The following is a 21,583-nucleotide window of genomic DNA, read 5'->3' as shown; positions in this document are numbered from 1 at the left end:
GATAAAATGAACAGCAAGACTTCCGGTAGCCTGCTTGGCAGTTGCCGCACCAAACCACAAACTTACCCCAGCACCCGGAATACAATGAATTTGTGGAAGGGTGCCCAGCTGTCAAGGTAACATCAACAACATCAGGAGAGAGATAAAACAGTATCCACTGTTGCTGCTCAAACTCCACACATGGAGGTGCAGATTGTGCAGGCACGGGTTCTGAACCCTGCTCTGCTGCAGTGACAGAAGATCCTCAAAAAGTGGCAGTGTTTAGAGGAAAGACTTTGGCACAGTTATTGCGGATCTTCTTCAGAACTTAAGCAAGGAGAGGTAGAAGCAGGAAGATAAATAGAAGTCCAGAGCCCCACTCTAGGTGGAATGCATCTCCAAGAGAGCCTTCTTGGAAACTCCAGTGCGCAAAACTATTGACATTGAACATTCTCAGTCGTAACAAAGAGATCAAACCAAGGTTCTACCCATTGCTGGTAAATACCTTGAGCCACCTCTGGGTGTTAACTGCCATTCGCGAGCCGCTAAGCGATGGCAGCCGAGTTTGTACGCACTGGCGTATAAAGATGCTTCCAGGCAGTTCACAATTTAAGGCAATGCACGGATGACTCAGCCATTTCCAGAGGTGAAGAGGACGGAAGACCACAACCCGCACTGCTTGTTGCAGTACTACATGGCAGAGGTGGTGTCCCTAAGAAGGTGAACAAGTCTCTCCTTGATGTTTAGCAGGAATCCCTTAAACGCCAAGCAAATCACCCACAACTCTAAAGATTGATGTGGAGCTGGGTTTACGCCAGAGACCAGAGTCCTCTGATCTCCCCTTCTCCCAGATGGCCTTCTCAACCCAGCAATAATGAATCAGTCAAAATTGTTGATCTGCATGGCGTGAAGAGATAGGTCTGCCGCTGGTCCAATAACGGTCAGCTAACACTTCAAACAATTTTAGCCTCTTTAAAAAAATGTGTGAAGTCAAATGGGTTACCCTGGCACTGTGCCTATTGGGGCTTCGGATCCCACCCACTGCAAGGTCTGCATATACCACCTGGCATGGTAGACTGGCAGGATTTAGGAGGCCAAAAGACCCAAAAACCTGAAAGCTGATCTCACTGAGATCCAGGACTGAGGCTGAAACTTCAGGATTATAGCCTGAATGTCCCAGACTCTTCACTCTGGTGGAAAGGCACAGAATTGTACTGTATCCAAGATAGCTCCAATGAGCAGGATCGTCTGCACAGTCAAGTGCAACTTCTATTCTATTTAAGCTTTTATGTAGCGCATAGCTACCTGGAGGTATCCCAGCGCTAATAGTGCATCACAGAGAACAAAGGAAGTAGACTAAGCCAAGCCCCCCCCCCCCCCACACCTCTGGAAAAGCCACGTTTTCAGTAATTTTGGTAACAAAATTAATTCTCTTCTGCTCAAAGAGCAAGGGGAAGGCTGTTCCACATCTTAACCACATTATAAGAGAACACCCGCCTTCTATATTTAGCTTTTTTTATGGGAGGGATATTGGCCAGAGAAGCGTATGAAAAACGCAGTGTTCTCCCAGGAACGTAAGGAGAAATCAATAGCTGAGAGATCGATAGTGCTCTGTCTCAAAGCGACCTATAGGCAATGCAGAGGGACTTACATTTTATCCTCACATAAAAGGGAAGCCAATGAAGAAGGCATCATGACTGTCGGGCAGATCGATATCTAGGAATGTTATGTAGTAACTGAGCAGCGGTGTTCTCCACCATCTGCAGCTTCTTAATGATGATAGCTTTAGGTGCTCCTAAATAAAGCGAGTTGCCATAGTACAGGCGGGAGAGAATAAGGGCCTGGACAACCACTCTTTATGCAGTCACCGGGAGAAGAGGAAGAATCTTCCGCAGCATCCTTAACAAACTGTAGCACTGTGCCACAAGTTTGACAGCTTGGCTCTCAAAGCTGGGAGACTCGTCCAGCCACATTCTGAGGCCTTTTATCGACGATTTTGGGGTTAGAGGAGAGCCCAAACTACTTGGCCAACCCAGGGCCACGGAATGCATCGGGTTGTTGCCCATAAACATCAGCTACGTTTTGTCTTTATTCAATCTAAGACATTACCTCTTCATCCACTCAGCAACATGAAATCAGTGAAATCCCAAAAGAGGGTGAGACTGGCGAGAGGTCTCATACAGGTTAACAAGCGTTTGCATTGCAATAGGTCTCGCATTATTAAAGTTTGAGCTATTGCCATTGCTAAATAATGCAACACCAATAGCTCAAACTTTAATAATGCAAGAGCTATTGCATTGCAAATGCTAGTTTGCTTTGTAAAGTGGTATTTGTAGTTCTATACTTCTAATCAGAAAAGGAAACCAACTATAGGAATGCAAGGAAAACAGTTAACAGGTTGAGAGACTCACCATGACATTAAGCACATTGAGATATCTGTGTAAATTTTGTTGTACAATGAAAAAAATAAAATAAAGGTGTGCTTTTGCTTAAAGCACATATTTATCAACTTTTCAAAAATAATATGCGTGGAAGCAGCAGAGAGAAAAGTAGACAGAGATCTAGGCTTGTCTATTTATTCCATGTCAAGTATGAATAGTTCATCAGGTTATATCCTTTGCCATTGAATTCTGGCCGGTGTGGTTCCAATGTCTTAATTAAAAACTATGCATCCAGCCCTTAAGAACTGGTGATTTCAGCATCAACCTTCACCAAATGGGGGACAAGAGAAGGGATTAAAGGTCTGTGAATGAAGCCTCTTGACTCGATGATATCACACTAAGGTATCCAGAACTTATGCACTATAGGAATGGCGTGAGATGTTCAAAACAACAACTATTAGGCATGTGCCTATTGTATAAAAGGACCCTTACCCGTTCTATTAGTGGCATGCTTCATAATCAGGTCTCATCCGGGAACATTAAATACCAGGGTGGGATTGACCGCAGCGGAGGGAGTACTTTAATAATACTTGGTTGTAGGGGGATGTAAACATGCCTAAAAATACCTTGAGGCTAGCCCAGTATCCCTTTAAGTTGGGTGCCCCTGGTATGCTTAAAAATAGGGAACTGTGAAGGGTTTTATCTACACAAGCAACTGGCTCGTTGACATGTTTCAGCCATATGATGAAGGGCCCCTGAGGAGTAGCTTCAACGCATTTTCTAAGCTTACTAGGATTCAACCCAGTGACGAAGCATGCCACTAATATAGTGGGTGAGTGTCCTAATGCTAAGCGGGCAAGTGTCTGATCGATGTAGTCTTGAACACTTGACACCGTTCCTATAGTGCATAGGTTTGGGATAGCTTAACGTTATGTGATCTAAATATCACTTTCCTGTTTGTGATTAAATGTGGCTCAGTGTCACATGACATGTGCAAAGCTTGCTGTGAATAATATCATTTCTGTAATTGATTAGAGTTGTTACATTTGTGTGTGCAGAAACTTGGTAGCTGTGTGTTGTGTTATAAATCTTTTCAGCCATCATGGTGTCATGGAATGAAATCCTCCTAGGAGAGCAACAGTACTTGGCATGGTGGTCTGGTGAATGGAGATTGTGGTACAATGCTTACAGTCTAGGTGTCTTAGATGCCAATTAATGGTAATAAATAGCAAAATCTTGATTTAGGATCAATGACATTAAAGCATGGTTCAAAACATTGGTTGGGATTGGCCTGCAGGTATTCGGCGTTTAAACAGCATCTGTGACCAATATTATGTGAAATTATATCTTACCTTTTTTCGCTTTCTCTAACAACCACAGAGAATGTAGTTGCTCTCTGTACTAAAGAAGAAGCCTTTGTTGTGTAAACTCACGGAACACACTGTTGGATACTGTTCCCATTTTATTTTTGTGGCTGATGGATTCCTACATGACGGGGCATTTTGGCAGCTCTTCAAACAGCATCTTTGAAAGATGAGCAGACTCTGAAATATCAGTATTCCCACCGGCAGAACTAAGCAGTAGTTGTTCATATGCCTGGAACAAATGTGAAAGGTCAGGAGGGCTGGTTAAGATCAGGTCACAGATTTGCCTCTGACAGGCTGGTATAGCTAGTTCAGATTCATCTCCTTGTCAGACAAGAGGCTCCGTTAGTAGTTGTACTGGGCACTGTGGATCACATGTCAAGATGACATGGTAAAGCCTCCTGGGCTGGGCCAGAAACAGCTTCTCAGTCTTTTTTAAAAGGGGGCTAGAGTTGGGGCAGCGTTAGTCATGCCCCCAAGTACCCTCATACATCTGATTGACTTCACCCCTGCACTAGCGCACAACATGGTGAAATATTAAGTAGGTGTAAAACAACTGGTCTCTGCACAGATCCCCCTCACTCTGAGAGGTTTCTTAGTACTATTTGCAGTTAACATGTGTTTATTGTTGCCCAGCTGTTAATTCTTTTATTAATAGTCACAGAATGATGCAGGCTCAAACGATTTGTGCATGAGTAAGCCCAAAACTAGATTTATGTTCCACTGAGGCGACAGATTCATAATTGCATCAACATGGATACAAACATTGAAAACACACCCTTATTGCTTCATTTTTCTGACACTATATTTATGTAAGTGCCGCGATTATATCAAAAGTAAAGAAATACATGTTTTTTTTTCGATTTCTTTACCTTTGGTATAATCGCAGCACCCGCGCTTTACTTATAACATCAAAGTAAAGCGCGGGTGCCGCGATTATACCAGAAGTAAAGAAATAGAAAGAAAAATCTATTTCTTTACCTTTGGTATAATCGCGGCACCCGCGCTTTACTTTTAATGTTATAAGTAAAGCTCGGGTGCCTCGATTATACCAAAAGTAAAGAAATAGATTTGTTTTCTATTCCTTTACTTTTGGTTTAATCGCGGCACCGGCGCTTTACTTATAACATTAAAAGTAAAGCGTCGGTGCCGCGATTATACCAAAAGTACAGAAATAGAAAAAAAATCTATTTCTTTACCTTTGGTATAATCGCGGCACCCGCGCTTTACTTTTAATGTTATAAGTAAAGCGCGGGTGCCGTGATTATACCAAAAGTAAAGAAATAGATGTTTTTTTCTATTTCTACACTTTTGGTATAATCGCAGCACCCGCTCTTTACTCATAACATCAAAAATAAACCGCAGGTGCCGCGCTTATACCAAAAGTAAAGAAAAACAAGTGGCGTGAACGTCACGCCTGTTTCTGGGCACTATCATACCTCCTCCCACGGCCGATTGGTGTCTATTACGCGCTTGGTGCACGTAATAGACACCAATAGGACATGGGAGGAGGTATGCACGCGCCTCGGGCTAACTGCGTGCAGTCTTTTAGAATAAGACGCACGCAAAGGCCAATGGGGGAGCTCAAAAGGAAACGCACACGCACGAGCGTGTGCGATTCCTAGGTTAGCTCAAATTCCCCGTTTTTCCCTTCCAAAATGTCCGGCGCTGTGCTGTGCACCGCTAGGCGGCAGACCTAAAAAGTGTAGGGCTCAGCAAGGACTCCCGTGGAACTACACATTTAAGAAGGCGGCAATCAGAACTGCAGTCCCCTTCAAAAATGTAAAAAGTCCTGTCCTTCGGGAATGAATTAAGGCAATCCAGGACTGGTCCAAAAATTACCACATTCTGCTTTATCTACGCTAGTATGATATGGTTTACGGTGTTGAACGCTGCGCTGAGGTCTAAGAGAATGATAACTGCTGAACCTTCCTGATCAAGGAGACCTTTGGCTTGTTCCACAACAGTTAGGAGAGCAGTCTCAGTGGCATGTAGGACTTCATACTTTTCTAAGAATTCCAATAACACGAAGTACGTATGTCTCTCAAGTATTTTAGTAAAACCGGGTAACAATGATATAGGGTGAAACTTTGCAAGAACACTTGGATCAAGACTGGATTTTTTCAGAAGTGCTTTGACCATTGCATGTTTACATACCATTGGAATAATGACAGATCAGAGAAAGATTGGACATTTAGAGTAAAGTGTGACCAATTACCTCAGCCGCTTCCATGGCTAGAATACGTGGGAGAACCAGACCCTTAGAAGAGCCCGACTTGATTCTGCTAAATATATCGGAGACGCTATCTGGGGTTCGAGGAGAGAAGAGGGACAGTTTTATTGGTTTGAGTGCGGATGCAAATTCATTGGAGCCTCGATGTCAGCTTGGGGAGCAGATTGAAATTAACATAAATGGTCTGGATTTTCTGATGAAAAAAAGTAGGCCAAATCGGTACACTGTTCAGATGTAGTCTCCAAAATGGGGCCAACTATGGCAGTTCTAAAAGAGGTTGTGGCATTTATTTTCTTCTTGTAATATGTCGCTTGAGCCTTTTTAATTGTCGCATGATAAACTCTAGTTGTTTACCTAAATCCGTTCTGAGCCCTCCCCATAGTTTTTGTCTCCAAATTCTTTCTGCTTTTTTTGCAGTCTTGTTTGAGTTTCATGGAGCAGATTTAATTATTTGCTCTTTCGCTCTGAAGTTTTGGGGAATCACTGAATCAAGTCAGGATTCCAGCCACTGTGAGATTCGTTCACTTGCTACGGTTGGATCGTGGCCCAAAAATGTTTTTGAATTCTTAAGAACTTTTTCCCAAGTATCTATAGGTAGCAAATGGGAAAAGTTGCCATTGGGGCTGGGAAGTCTATACTGGAGAATTCCAGAAAAAGATATAGTTAGCGAGAAAGATTGAAAATCAATCACTCTCACAATCAACAATATGTTCAGGCTCGAAAAAACATCTATATTCTGTCTTCAGAATAATAGCTAACCCTCCACCTTTCTTACTTGCCCGGTCTTTCCGTAGGATAAAATATCCCCGGGACAAGGTTTGAATATTATCTGGCCCCGATTCAGCATGAAGCAAAAGTCTCTGAAAGAAAGACTGCACCTGGTTGTTCATCTTCGAAGAGAGGAAAAAGCTCACGTGTTGGCTGGAAGCAAACAACAATTAATTACATACATGCACCAGCCAGCGTTGTCAGTAGCATCTAAATTCGGGTCCTGTCTTTTATGAAAGGACAGGGTATAGCTATTACATGACTTTTGGTCTAGACTAAGATCTGGTGAGTGGAGACCTCTTTCTTTAACATTCCCTCAATGCGTTAAGCTGTAAAGGATAGTAGACTAGCTTACATGGCAGTAGAGGACTAGTGTTCCTGACCCCTGGTACCGTTCGGACATGGACAGGCGCAGACTGGCTTGTCTTAGGTGCGCTGAAGGTGCATCTGCGCCCCACCTCTCATTTTCTAGAGGTTCTCAATTCTAAGTAGCTATTAAAAGTGCAAATAGTGCAATTGGATTAAAAACAGCTACATAAAAAAAATACAGAGCACAAACACAATTGTTCAAAGGTTCAATTCCCTCCAAAATAACAGCACAAGTGACAGAAAAGATTATCCTGATGCACGAGGCTAAACTTACGTCTGCACTCTGGCTCTCTGCATGTCGTGACGTCGAGCCAGACGGTCACGAAGTGTCTTCTTCAATCGGAAGGCCTCCACGCGTGGCATGGAAGTTCTCTGTGCTCTGGAGACAAGCACAGGTTGCACTCTTTGTTTGAGTCGGTGTGCGGATACTTCGCGTGGCACAGAGGGCAGAATATAATTGGAGTCTGTTCCATCTACTGCGAAGCGGACCAATGCGGGGAGGCCCGATGGCCTTACATGAGCTACCCGATCGAAAGAGGGTTTTTTCAGTAAATAAGATACGCAGAGAATGGGATTGTGTGATATACAACAATACGGTTGCGGGTGAGTGTCTTGCGCACCGAGGGAAACTGGAGAAACGGTCGAACCGGAGCGCAGCAATTCACGTTCAAACCTGATGGCGGGAAAAAAACTATCTAACAATGGATTTGATGCCCATGCGCACTATCACCGACTGGAGGAGTCACCTATCTCGTGAGTGGGAAGACTTCTTCAAAGAAAAACAACTTGCAAACATCTAGACCCAACACTAGAGGGCAGGAGTATGCAAAGCATATGATCTACAGGTCACATTCCTCGAACATATAGATTAGTGCTCTAAATGTAGTTTCCATCTCATTTGGAGCTCAATAGAAATACACTCAGTGATATATTCAGATCCGACCCTGGAGGTCAACCTCTTTGGGGCAGTCCACGGTTCCTCATTTTAGGTTCATACTCATAACATATACACAGTTGTTGGAAAAACCACCCCAGTACACAGTGCCCAAATAATTGATGTAGCTCTTGTTACTTGTAAATAAAACTCTGAAACTGGGGTTTTCCAAAAATAAATTCAAATACTGCTGGTGATCACCCTGAAGTATGTTTTGGCTTAGGCGCACAAAAAAACCAACCCTAGTGACTAAATATTAACAGTTTTTGTATTGACATCCTGTAGTAGAGATGAGATGCGGGATCTTGATGCACAGAGGAAGCTTGTTCCATAACGGGACAAAGGAGCAGCAAATGACTCCCATCCATAAAAGTAGACAGAGGAGCTAGTGAATGGCAAGCAAGTTCATCAAAGGGTTCAATCTAACGGTTGAGGTGAATTTGTAAGTGCAGAGTTTATTTTGCCGACAGGTGGGAGTTAGGCCAGATAGGCAGTATGAACAGGTGGGGATAACACATATCTTCTAGTTTTAGGCAAGTACTACAACTGACAATTGGGGAACATCAGGAGTACTTTTCCTACAAAATTAAGTAGATTTTATTGAAGCGTCCTGCTTCATTCTAGTGCAATCAAGGATTTAAGAAAAAGAATGAAAATAAATAACACTAAATATTCTTTGGATTTTGCAGAGGAAGAATCAAAATGGTCTTTAGTTACTAGAGGATCCCTTTTATTCACAATACAGTCTCTAGAGAAACTCTGAACTGCACATTTCTGAGAATGTAACCGGCTCCTTTGCATGCAGTTTGTACTGCCCCGGGAGTTCACACGTTATACTGAGAATGTACTTCCTTGCTCAAATACTTCTGAATCTTTGGTCTCCTTTCTCGAACAGACATTTTAGGTTTGAAATATGGCAGCCTTGTGCACAAGTGTTTGTGGTCTTCTTCATAGCCGGATGTGAGAATACAGTAGGACAAGAGAATGAGAACGAGAAAGAAAAAAGGAATCAATGTACTTATTAAATCGATTCCTCAGGGGTTCATTGAAGTCGTCTGGACCAAGAAATATACACACTTATTTTGTGCTGCAAAGACACAGAGTGAGTAAATGCTCAGTATTGACTCTGGGAGGAGACGGAGGAAGCAGTGGAAAAGACATCGGCAAACTGGGAATGGAGACAGGTATGGGAACCGGCTAAGAGGAAACGTAAGATAATTCAAATTTTTTAGACAAGTAGAAGGAGATGGAGTAAGAAAGTCAGGTAATGATTAGAATGTGGATGACAAGTAAAGATCGTGTGGGGGGAATGGGATACGGGAGGCGATAAAAAAGGAGAAATCTACTTGAGGTAATGAAAAGGATATGGAAGACCAGAGGAATAAAGAAAACAGGTATGGCGGGTGAGAAGAGTAATGGAAAAAGAAGATAAAAGCAGGAGAGGTGTGCTAGAGCAAAAGGAAGCAGTAGGACAGAAGAAAAGTTTAGGAGTAGCTGGCTGAAAGGACATCTGGGAGATACTAAGCAAGAGAGCAAAGATGAACAACATCTACCTTCCACATGATATAAACAAACTGATATGTGCAGAACAACATATCTCTAATACGATAAAGGGTCCAAGAGAAATGGTAACAACTCCTATGCTAAGAGTGAAACTCGAGGACATAAAAAGGCACCTTTGAAAAAGTCAACAAATTTTGCCAAGTATTAATCCCTCGCAAATAGGAATGCTGTTCTATTTTTAAATAGGCAACTACTGAACATCAGAGATCTGGGTAAATCAAACAATTCAGAAGGATAAAGTTAAGCACAAAAATTAGACTGTGAAAATGCGATCATTTATTTTGAAAGTTTTATATAGCGCAAACAGGATCCTTGCAGATATCAGAGCGCTTTACAAAGCAGGGAATACCAACAAGAGAGTGAGGAGCAAGTCATTAGGGAGTAAAGTAGAACAGGTACAACAATAATGCAAATATTACTAATAACTGTGTGCATAAATAGTCAAATAAATCAATAATACAGGTAAAACACAGTCGTAGGGATCGAGCAAAATAATACAGATCGGTGCAGTCTCTTTACAGATCCAAATTAGTAGGTCAGGTGTATTTGGCCATGAGAATAGCTTTTACTTCTTTCTTAAAAAGTGTGATGGAGGAGATGAGCCTGGTTTCAGGAGGGAGTGAGTTCCAGATCCTGGGTGCCATTCCTGAGAAAGAGCGTTTATAAGTTTTTTCCTTCCGGAATCTTCGAGGTTTTAGCAGAAGATTGTTTGTGCCTCTAGTGTGTCTAGAGCCGCCAGAGATTGACAGCTATTGTGTGAGGTATCCGGGAGAGCTCAGGTGTAGAGCCTTGTGTGTCATGCAGGCTATTTTCAGATGTATTCTAGCTTCAAAAGGCAGCCAGTCCAAGGATCTAAGGTCAGGGGAGATATGCGAGTGTTTTTTTGACCCAGTGATGAGTCTCGCTGCAGCGATTAGAGAAGCTCTTAAGGGTGCAGTAGTCGTTAGCGGGAGACCGCAGAGGGCGATGCTGCCGTATTCAATTCGCGGGATTACTAGTGCCTGTACTGCAGTTTGGAAGTCTTTGGCTGGCAGGAAGGGTTTAAGTTTCCTCAGGGTATTGATTTGGAAGTTCGCTCCCTTAGTAGCCTTGCTGATATGATGCTGCATGTTGAGATTGGAGTCGAGAGTTATGCCTAGAGATTTTGCTGAATCCACTATGGTGGGTTGGACATTGAGTGCAGTTAGCTGTTTAAGCCAGGTTTGAATGGTAGAGATCTTCGAGGGAGGTGAGATCAGAAGGAACTCTGTTTTCAGAGCGTTGAGTTTGAGATGATTATCGGCAAGCCAGGATTGGGTGTTTCTGATCGTTGAGTTCAGGAGTAAAATGTCATTGGGGGATTGTAATTTGAGATATAGTTGGGTGTCATCTGCGTACATGTGAAAAAGTACATTGGATGCTTGTAGCAAGGTGGTGAGAGGTTCCATAACTAGGTTGAACAAAGTTGGTGATAGGGAGGATCCTTGGGGGACGCCTAGCGAAACAGGTATAGGTGAGGACATCAGGTTGTTACTGTTGTGTAAAAAGGAGGTGAACCACTAGAGAACAGTCCCAGATATACCCATTCTTGTGTTCAAGAGTTCGAGTAAATTCTCATGTTTGACAGTGTCGAATGCTGAAGAGAGATCAAGAAGGATGAGGAGGCAGGTATCATTTTGATCTAGGATTTGAAGGGCGTCGTCAATTATGTGAGTCATAGCAGTTTCAGTACTGTGTCCTGCTCGGAAGCCTGATTGATGAGGGTTGAGGAGGTCAAACTGATCAATGTGTTTAGTCAGTTGTAGTTGTGCGCATTTTTCCAATAGTTTGGTGAGAGTGGGAATATTGGTAATGGGACGGTAATTGTTTAGGTCGGAAGGGTCGGCGGTAGGTTTCTTTAGTAAAGGTGTGACTTGTCCAACTTTGAGGGAGTCTGGGATGGTTCCTTGTTGGAGCGAGCTGTTGATAATTTTAGTCCAGAGTGGAAGGAGCAAAGGGGTGATATCTTTGACAGCGTTATCAGGGAGGGGATCCGTGAGGTGATTGGAAGGTTTCAAGGTGCTGAGCAATTTGCCTATTTCTTCTTCTGAATAGGTGTCAAAGGAAGACCATGTAGCATTGTTTTTTGGTTCGGTGGGTGTTATGCAGTTGGGTGTGGCGAAGAGGCTTGCGTCATTGCGGAGATCACTCTTTATGTTGTCAGTTTTTTGGGTAAAGAAAGCGGCGAAGTCTTCACAGGAGGGTGCTTCGCATAGAGTACTTAGAGGTTGGGGTTGTTCCTTGGCTTGTGTTCTGATTAGCTCAAACAGTTTTCTTGGACGATTTTTTGCTTGGTCGAGCTGGAGGCTGAAAAAGTTTGCTTTTGAGCGCTTTATTTTCCTGAAGTAGGCGTTTCTCTTTTTCTTCAGGATTTTCAGGTGCAGTGCAGAGGGAGCTGTTCTCCAGGTGCGCTCTGCCATTCGCATGGCTCGTCTATCTTCATTGAGACTCCCGTCGTACCATGGATTGGAGATTTTAGCGGAGACTCTTTTTAGCTGCATGGGAGCAGCCTCGTTAATTATTGAGGTCATGCCGTTGAGATAATGGTCAGTCAAGGATTGGACATCTGTAGCGCCCGTAGGAGGGAGCAGGAGGTCGCAGCTGTTCGGGGGTAGGGAGTATGGGTTGAGTTTTTTCAGATCTCTTTTCCAGACTTTAGATCTGGAGGATTGACCCGTGTTGAGTTTGACTTTTTCATTGATGAAGAATGTGACAATATGATGGTCTGACCAGTCACATGGTTGGATAGACTCAAGTTGGATAGCGTCCTCTTTGGTGATAAGGTCGAGGATAGAGCCTTTCTCGTGGGTCGGGCTGTTGCATATTTGGGTGAGGTCCAGGGCGTCGAGGAAGTTTTTAAGACTATTGACCACCGCATCATTGTGATCGTTCCAGTGGAGGTTGAAGTCACCAAGGTATATTTGGGTGAGCTGTCGTCCGGCGTTGGTTGAAATCATGTCCATGATATGTTGGACGAAGGAGAGGTTGCCTCTGGGTGGGTGGTAAATGCCGTGAAGAGAACATATCGGTTTGCCCTCACTGATAATGTCGAAGCAGATGTATTCGTAGGAAGTTGGGGAGGGTAGGGACGATGCGGAGACTTTCAGAACAGAAAGGTTGTTCCTGTATATGCATGCGATTCCACCACCTATCTTGCCAGACCTGTCAAGCCTAATGATGTGGTAGTTGGGGGGAACCAGAATGTCCATTATAGGTGTAGAAGATTCGGTTAGCCAGGTTTCAGTCAAGATGATTAGGTCAAGGTCCAATGTTAGGATTAGGTCAGCGATGGCGGAGGAGTGTCTAGAGGCCGATCTGCAGTTTAGGAGAGTGCATTTGAGACGGGGTGTGTCAGGGGAGGTAGAGGGTACTAGAGAGAGGGGGACTTTTCTAAGGTTATCCGAGACGGAGATTCTGTTGTTTAGTGTGGAGGGTCTACGGGGATTTGAGTGTATCGTGGGAATGGGGAGGTGCGAGGCGGTTGGGTGGTTTAGGGCAGCTGGGTCGTAGGAGCGGAGGAGGGTGAGAGTGTCGAGATCCGAAAGAGGGTTGCACGTGCGACGGGGGCGGTTGTTGCGATTGTGGGCAGGGATTGCTGTCCATTGTGGGCGACGGGTGCGGTTGTTGCGATTGTGGGCGTGGATCGCGGTCCTGTGTGATGGCTGTAGCTTGGAAGTGTCATCAGGTCAAGTTGAGAGGGGGGGTGGTGGTGCGTGAGGTGTGTCTGGGGGGTGCGATGAGTAGCTCTTTGATGGTGTGAATGTCTTCTTTGATGGTGTGAATGTCTTCTTTATACTGGAGGAGGGAGGACATAATCATGTCCAGCGTGGGATAAGTGTGAGTGCTGGGGGTGGGAGTCATGGGTGAGTGGCTGTTCTGGGGATTATCGTGCGAGTGGGGGGGTGGGTTGGTGTTCACGCAGGGCTCCGTGGTGTCGGCGTAAGGGATGGTTTTAGGGGGGAGAGAGGGTATGGGGGCGATGGGAGTGGATGAGGTGCGGAGTAGGTTGGTGGCGTATAGGAGGGCATTGGTAGCGGTCGGAGAGAGGGGGTGGAAGAGGAGTGTATGTTGGTGGTGATGGGGGAGCCTGATGGGTAGTGAGGGCTGAGATTGGGGTGGGAGATGGGGTTGGGGATGGTCCTGTCGTGTGGAGGGGGAGTTATCATAATAGGTGTGGTGTGCTCTGCGAGGTTAATTAGCGGGTGGTAGTGGGGACTGAGAGTGGGGGGGGATAAAGGGTGGGATTTGTCGTTATGCGTGTCGTTCTGGTGCTGATCTAGGTTGGAGGGGTTGTGGGTGGGAGTTGTTATGTCAGGGGAGAGAGGAATGGGAGTGGTATGAGTGGGGATCAAAGGGATAGTGTTAGAGGGGCGGCTAGTGTATGAGGGGGAGAGATTTGTGACTGTGATTGGGGAGTGTGGGGTGGTAACAGCAGGTGGGTGATTGTCTAGAGTGCTGGGGGTAGAGGTGAGGTGCGTTTGGATCTGATGCTGAGCTAAGTTAGAAGGGTTGTGGGTGGGGGCTGCGGCGTCAGGAGTGATAGTGCTGGAGGAGTTATGGGTGGAGGTCCGCAGCTTGGAAAGGTGCTCTTTGAACTTGGGGAACAGGTTGTCTAGTAGTTCCAGGTTCTTGTCTGTGGATTGAATTAGGACAATCCCGTTATTGTAGATAGTAATGGTGGTTCTGCCAGGGAAGAGTTGGGAAGGTGTGATGAGAGAGTTAGGCCATGCGCGGTTTTCCTGGTGGTGGAGACGGTGAGTAGGGTTAGGAACGCTTTTCTCCATTGAGCTCTGCGTGAGGTGTGGAAGATGATATCAATGTTCAGGGCTCCATTGCCCGGTGAGAAGTAGGTGTCGGCAAAGGGGGTTTCAGGGTGGGACCTCAAGAAGTTGTGTTTAAAGCATTTAGCGGCTTTTTTGGTGAGAGTGGATGGGTAGTTGATTCTATATGTGTGCTTGCCGATGAGATCCATGTTAGGATGGCTGTAACGGTGGGTGTGGGAGGAGGAACGATAGTAATACACATATGCAAAGAACAACTGTCAACCGTAGGTTACATAGCACAAGAGTGACACTAGTGAGTGGCCAAAAATAGCCAAAAATATAAGAGGTAGCAATCGGTGCAAACCAGGAACAAACAGTGCGTAGGTGCAGCTTACAAAATGTACAATATATAAGAGGTAGCAATCAGTTAAATGGATCCAAAGTGACACATCAGAATGTAAGAGGTAGCATCGGTGTAATCCAGGAATAGAAAGTGAATGGGTGCAGCTTACAAGACTAAACAAAATAAATGAGGTAGTAATCAGTGCATCATAGTGATAAAAGTGAGATGGGTGCAGCTTACAAGACTGAACCAAATAAATGAGGTAGCGATCAGTGAATAATAGGGATAAAAGTGAGATGGGTGCAGCTTACAGAATATACAGTATACAAATAGGAATAAAATACTAATTAAATACTGGAACCAATATAGGTGCAAACAAATGGCTACAATAAACAAATATGACACTAGTGAGCAACCGGTAGAATATGAGGTAGCAATCAGTGCACTGTCGGTGAGGAAAAAGTGAAAACGGGTGCAGGTTACATAAAGTGTAAAAATACCAATAGTAATATAATACTGAAATAAAAGGCAGACACTTGATCACACAAAGATTTAAATACAGAGCTATGTAAAGTCTGTGGTACCGATAGTCAAGAATAGTCAGAAAGACTAGTCCATGATGGCCGCCAAAGAGAAAGAGTAGTCTAAAATGGCCGCCAAGTAGGGGGATAGAATCATTAGTCCTCTTTTAGTTGTTGCTGTTTTCAGAGCAGGGAAGAGCAGTTTCAGATTCTATTCCGGCTGGCTCAGGATCTTGCATTCTAATACACAATAGGAGCTCAGAGGGAAAAGGAAAGGGTCGCCCTCCACTCAGAAACTGTCATACAACAAAAAGACCCAGTCCTAAGGCGTCAAAACATGTCAGGGTCTTGCATGCCATGGGGAGTCTTATCTCTATTTTGGTTATCTTAGGTGGAGCTGCTGAGGGGCCTCGTGGGCTCAGGCGGTACAGGAGGGGATTAATTGCTCAGTTTATGGCCCCGGCCATTTTGTACAAAAGAGGTTTTGCAAAACAAAAACGAGTGGGGCAAAGTAAATACCTTTTCCAGCAAAAACGAGTGGGGCAAAGTAAATACCTTTTCCAGCTTTCGCTTCAGTATGTGCTCTGTAGTCCCAGCCTCAGGGGCAAAGACGATCTTTGCCAGCGTTTGCAGATCTGCTCCCAGGGTCACGGTGGCAGTGACGCCCAGATTGACAGGCTCACCTCCGAGCCGAAGGGGGCCGCCTCTGTTCTTGTGTATTTTAATTGTGAAACACGTCAAAAACGTGAGCGCATGATGAGCGAGTGATCCTCCTTCCCACGAGAGTCTCCCCGGGGGTGTAGATGTCCTGGCTCGCCTGCCTTGGATCCGGCCGCGCCGACTTGTCTGCTTTGTTGTCGGTCGGTGGCTCCACGATACCGCTGGGGGTGGGAAAAAAAAGGGGGAGGGGGGGAACGCCGAGCCCCCCCCGGCAGCAAGGCGCCAGCTTCCTCTGGTGTCCTGACGGTGACTGCAGGCGGAGGGCGAGCAGCCAGGCACACAGCTCACCAGGCAGGGCAGGGAGATCACTCCCGTCGTGAGTCGGACACCGGGACGGACACCACCAGGGCAGCACCGCAGTGCATTCCCGATGCCCGACCGGCGACTCTCGATGTCAGTCCCTCGGTTGGCGGCCACAGGGAATGAGGTCCGGGTCTACCACCACCCAGTCAGTCCGGCGTATGCGGCGGTGATTTCAGGCGGGTCGGACCCCCCAGTAGTCCGCTACAGCTCCCCTCGCCAGCAATCTCAGTGTGCACCCGTCATCCACAGCGGGCTCCAGGCACCAGGTCTCCGTGCCGTTCTTCGCGTGTGGCCCGGGACAGCCTGGGACGGAGGTCTTCTCCAGCGACGATCACAGCCTCCGCACAGGTCCCGAGACGTTCACAGCCTCCGCAGGGATCCCCAGAGTGCCTCGTCCTTCGAACGACAGGTGAGGATTGTAGCGCACAAATCCTGTTAATTGTAAAATCCAATTACTCGTTCATATCCAGTTACTTCGGGTGCTAACAGGGATAAAATCCCAGCATGGGATCCCAAGCACTCGGAGCTCTTACCAAGAGCTCCTATCCGGCGGCCATCTTGTCAGGCATTGTAGGTCCTAGGGGGCATATCGCAGGCATGAACTGGATAACAATAAGCCTTCAAGTAAAGGGAATACCAGCTGATTTCTTGCTGATGTTGCTCAAGACGTACATAAATGAAAAAAAACGGAGAAAGGAGCAAGTGAAATAAAACAGACTTACTCTATCAATAAAGGGAAATACACCAAGAACTCTGGGACATCAACCACTCCCTCCAAGTGGAAGTCGTATTTGCAGCCATACAAAGGGTAGTCCCCCTTTTTTTGAAACTTGACCCTGTACACCTCATTCCCAAAGGAGTCGCCTTCAGATGCTTCTAGACGCTTTCTGCACAGAAGATAACAAAACAGCAGTTAGCAAAATAACATACAGCAACTCAATGAAACGTTTATAGGAACACCTACCTGTATGAAGCACAATACATTTCACAATTCCTAGTGCAAAAACAAGTGGAGGAGCTATAATGTTTTTCAATATATTAGATTAACTATAGATATTACATGAGCTACGATTCTGTAGTATAATAGAATATAATCAAGGAACACAAGAGTACCTCACACTAAAATATCCTCATTTGCAGATAAGAAATAACAGAGGAGGTTGAAGACACAGAAACAACACAGGTGCAGCAAAGTGTATCTCTTCATATTCGAGTATTAGCCAAACATCAGAAATGTGTGTCCTACGACTTGCTCAAATAGTAATCAGAACATATATTCACATGAATATTCGTTCACAATATAAGAATTTAGCAATTCCCTTAGCAGACCAACGTTTAGAGATCAACCACTAATGCAATTCCATTATCTTACAAGAACAAAATAGTGAAAGCAAATGCTTTATACACCATCACCTGTTCTACTACCCCTCATCTTCTAAGCTCCTTCGACTGTGCTTGCTTAACTTCTTTAAACCACTTTCTGCTGTCCTGCACCCCCTCAGGCTCACTCTTTTGTAGCTTACAACCAACTCTACTGATTCATTTCCAAAGAGTGATATGCCACCGATTAAGACATCACTCTTCTACTTGACAATCACTTCATATGAGACATCCCAAGTCTCCACATCAGGACTTTTCCACCCAAAGGCAGTACTGTCTTCTCTAGACATAAATCTGATGTACCCATTGCTTCCTCGTTCTCTAAAAAGTACATTTGCAAACATTCTACTCTATTTCATTTGGGAACCTCTTAACTTGGGCTAACAAACCTGCACATCTCCTTTTTTCAAAGGCTTACCATATTCTACCCTGACTAGCCAAAGAACAGTCAGTTTCCCTTTAATTGGCCAAACATTTTACAACCTACAATTGCAAAGATGATATTTGCAAAACGTGGCTTCTCTTGAATAACAGATTGTTCATCATTTCTCAAATCATTCGTGTTGTTGGTGCTAGTGGTAAGACAAATGTATTTTCAACTGGCTTTCCCTTAAATGCATTTCACTTGTTCTTTACATTGAAAAACATTTTTTTAGAGTCTCCTACAAGTGTACATGTGTTGGTTCGTAAGAAATGACAAATGAAAATAATAAATACTTTAAATATACAGCTGCTACTTCTGTAAAGATCAAACCACTAAAGGCAACATGAGTTACTGCTAATAACTCTCCTCTTTTAAATAATATAACTAAAGATTAATGGTGATCTCAATGCTACGGACACACACACAGAAGGCTGTCCTCTCTCAAATGGGCTGTGATAGACTCTTTTCCTCCTTTACTAATTGAAAGTTAGTTCTCACTTCACCTTCTTCACCTACCCAACACCCCCTCAGAGGTAGCCCCCTAGCTTCGCCAAAGTGGACATATTGAAAAACAAGAGCGCACTCCTTCACCACCTCTATATTTCACATATTTGTGGTACAGTACTATAATTCAAGACCGCAGGAAATCAATATAATTAATCCTGGTAGAATTTCCATGCAGGTGGATAAAGAGTTTGTGAGTTGCAACAGTTACATTTTATTTTAGTGAAGCTTGATTTGCAAAGAAAAGGATTGCAGGTCACCTTGCTAGTAAACAAGGCAAGGACAGACTTGAAAAAAGGTGCAGAGGTGACATTGTTTCATATTGTCATTCACTGTTCAGAATAGCTACATGAGCATACAGTCTGCCAGCAGTTGCTTCCATTACAGAAGAGGAATCCAATCCAATCCTTCCATCGGATTCAGGAGTAGGTGGTTGAGGTGTATTTTATTTTCTATGAAGGGGATATAACCTAATCATAATATTTAAGAGTGAGAACCCATTCATCACTTGTAAAGTCTAGACACACCTGCAGGATGTGCACCACCTTAGACACTTTTGACAGAGACTGATCTACTGGATTTAGGCTATCTGGACTATTTCTATGATGTGCTTTTCCTCAACTATGGTGAAGTACTACTGTTTATTTCTTTTACATGGGTGGATGAGAGGGTGGGAGCACCTTATCAGAGTACAGCCTCATCACTAAAGCAAATGTGGCCATTCGCCAGAAATCGATACGAACTTGCTATGCTCAGCACCCAAAGTACCATATGCCACCATAGGAACTTCATTGCTTTATTATGGAGTCAGAATTATGGGGCTCATGGAGGCTTGCTTCCCTCACTCTTCCAAAGTTCCAATTGCCCAACAACCCCTGGTATCTCCTCTAGTACATGGGAAAACAATTTTAGGGAGATACATTGACTACAATAATTGACAAAGAAGAAGAATAACAGAAAACAAGGAAAAAATAACCAGCAACCACGATGAACATACGTTATTTAAGGAGTTAGACAAGGCTCCAACTACAAGGTACTCAAGCTCAATGGGCAGTCACTTTTGTGCCTATAACTATTACTTACTGTCAGAACCCATGAGCTTGCGTCTGGAATGAGGTTGTTCTAACTCCTGAATATTTTGGCTCTAGTAAAGGTTTCTTGTATGGTCCAGCGACATGGCCCCATTGTTCTCTTTCATGTTGGCAGCAATCAGTGTGATTTGAATCTACTCAGAGGGTTGGCATTTCTGGAGTCACTTCTTCTCTGTGCTTGGGAGAGGAGCACTATATCGATGTCTCCTCTAAACAAGGGATGAGCAGTCTCGGTTTATGGTTCAACTCTGGCAAGCAGGTGCAGAAAGCCAGGGCGCCAGTAAGCTCTGCTCTCCTGAATCAAACCACTGACAGGCTCCGCTATCTCCAGTCCCAACACCAACACTTGGATAGAGATGCCTCCCCCTGATATGATGATCTTTCCCGCACATCAACCTGGATGGCTTCAGCATTTCTCTCCTCTTGCAGTAGTACTGTACATCTCTGGGGGAGTTTTCAGATAGGTTTTTGACAGCAATACGTGCTTCCAGCATGCATCCACTATGGTCAAAACCAATGTGGGGCGACCAGAGGAAGTAACAGCCCATGCTGAAAGCATCTCCCTATAAAGGCAATCAAGCACTCAAGAACCAAGAGAAGCGAGAGCCTGAGGGGGCGTGGCCAACAACATGGCAGAGTAAGACGTGTGCCTACGGCGCTTCGGCTCGATACTTTGATCCGTCGCATTATCCGGCAGCCCACAGTCCTGCAAACCGTAGTTTCCGTGTCATCAGGGCTTCCTGTCCCCTCCGACGGCCTCGGTGGCGGATTGGGACGCTGCGGGAGCCGGAATAGCTGAGGAGGTGGAGACTGGTGCGGAGCGCCGGCAGTGCGGCCTAGGACGGTGCCGCTGTGATCCGGCTGCCGCTTCAACGGGCAGGAGACGCTGCGGCCCACGGCGGTGAAGTTCTGGAGTCTTGCCGGGGGCGATAGCGGAGAATAGACGGCCCGCCCTGGTCTGGCACTGAGACACGGCGGCCGCGGCCCCACTGCGGCTGGTGGAGGAACTGAACTGGGCCTGAGGGCCCTGAGAGGAGCTGCGGAGGCCTGAGGTAGGAGCGGCTGGGCGAAGGGCAGGCCGGCGGAGGCTCAGCGGAAGACTCAGGGAAGCCGTCGACTCGGAGCCGGCCTGTCCCTGAACACGGGCGGATGGCGAGTGCGGGGGAGAGGGCCTGCCTGATCGACACCTCTGGCCATAACAGGGGAGGAAAAAACCCCGGGGACATCTAAGGTGGAATGAGCGGGCCCATCGGTCACTGCTGGCAAAACCGCCGGTGGGAGCCAGACCACGACCAGTCATTGTCCGCTTTCTGAATTTTGTGGACAGAGACATGATCCTGCGGGAAGCTCGGAAGCTTGGGGATATCCGCCTGGAGAACATGCAAATCATGATGTTCCCGGATTATAGTCAGGAGGTTCAGAAACAGAGGCGCTCCTTTGATGCGGTAAGGGCTAAATTGAGAGATCTACACATTCAGTATATGCTGCTCTTCCCTGCCAAGTTAAAGGTCATCTACAAGGAGCGAACGTACTTTTTCTCGCATCCAGCGGATGCCTGGCAGTGGCTAGAGGAGCATCCCCCCCTGGTACGAGAAGCGGGAGGAGCACGGAGGAGCTCGGCCTCCCTGGACCCCGGTCGGCTGACGGGCTCCAGGTTCCACTGCCTTGCTGGGAATGCAAGATCGGAGGCGTAGGATGAGCCTGGTGGTAGTTCTTCGTTGAAGCCACGGACGAACAAACTTTACACCCCCTGGTAGCGGCGATTAACGAATTGGAACAGGACCTGGTGCGGGGGGCCGGGCCATCGCAGGGGGACCAACCGGACTCACATTCATGAAAATAGGACCTGAAGGGCTGACCGAGTATGGACTAAGTGGTCGGAGAGCACGCAAGTTGGACAACCCCTTATAATCTGTTTGGGTTTT

At 45.6% G+C, this 21,583-nt stretch overlaps 1 protein-coding gene across 1 annotated transcript in view; it reads right to left on the bottom strand.

Moving 5' to 3' along the window:
- Positions 1-21,583, bottom strand: part of RNMT (RNA guanine-7 methyltransferase) — a 188,921-nt gene that overhangs the window by 74,862 nt on the left and 92,476 nt on the right. The window contains exon 7 of the mRNA XM_078687503.1: positions 16,982-17,146. Within this exon, the coding sequence (XP_078543629.1) occupies positions 16,982-17,146 (165 nt within the window). The remainder of the gene's footprint in view (positions 1-16,981; positions 17,147-21,583) is intronic.

The sequence above is a fragment of the Lissotriton helveticus genome, chromosome 4_1 (genome assembly GCF_964261635.1).
Source record: "Lissotriton helveticus chromosome 4_1, aLisHel1.1, whole genome shotgun sequence".
Taxonomy (NCBI): Eukaryota; Metazoa; Chordata; class Amphibia; order Caudata; family Salamandridae; genus Lissotriton; species Lissotriton helveticus.
The sequence above is the reverse complement of the archived record's forward strand: the minus strand, read 5'-3'. Positions and strand labels throughout refer to the sequence as shown.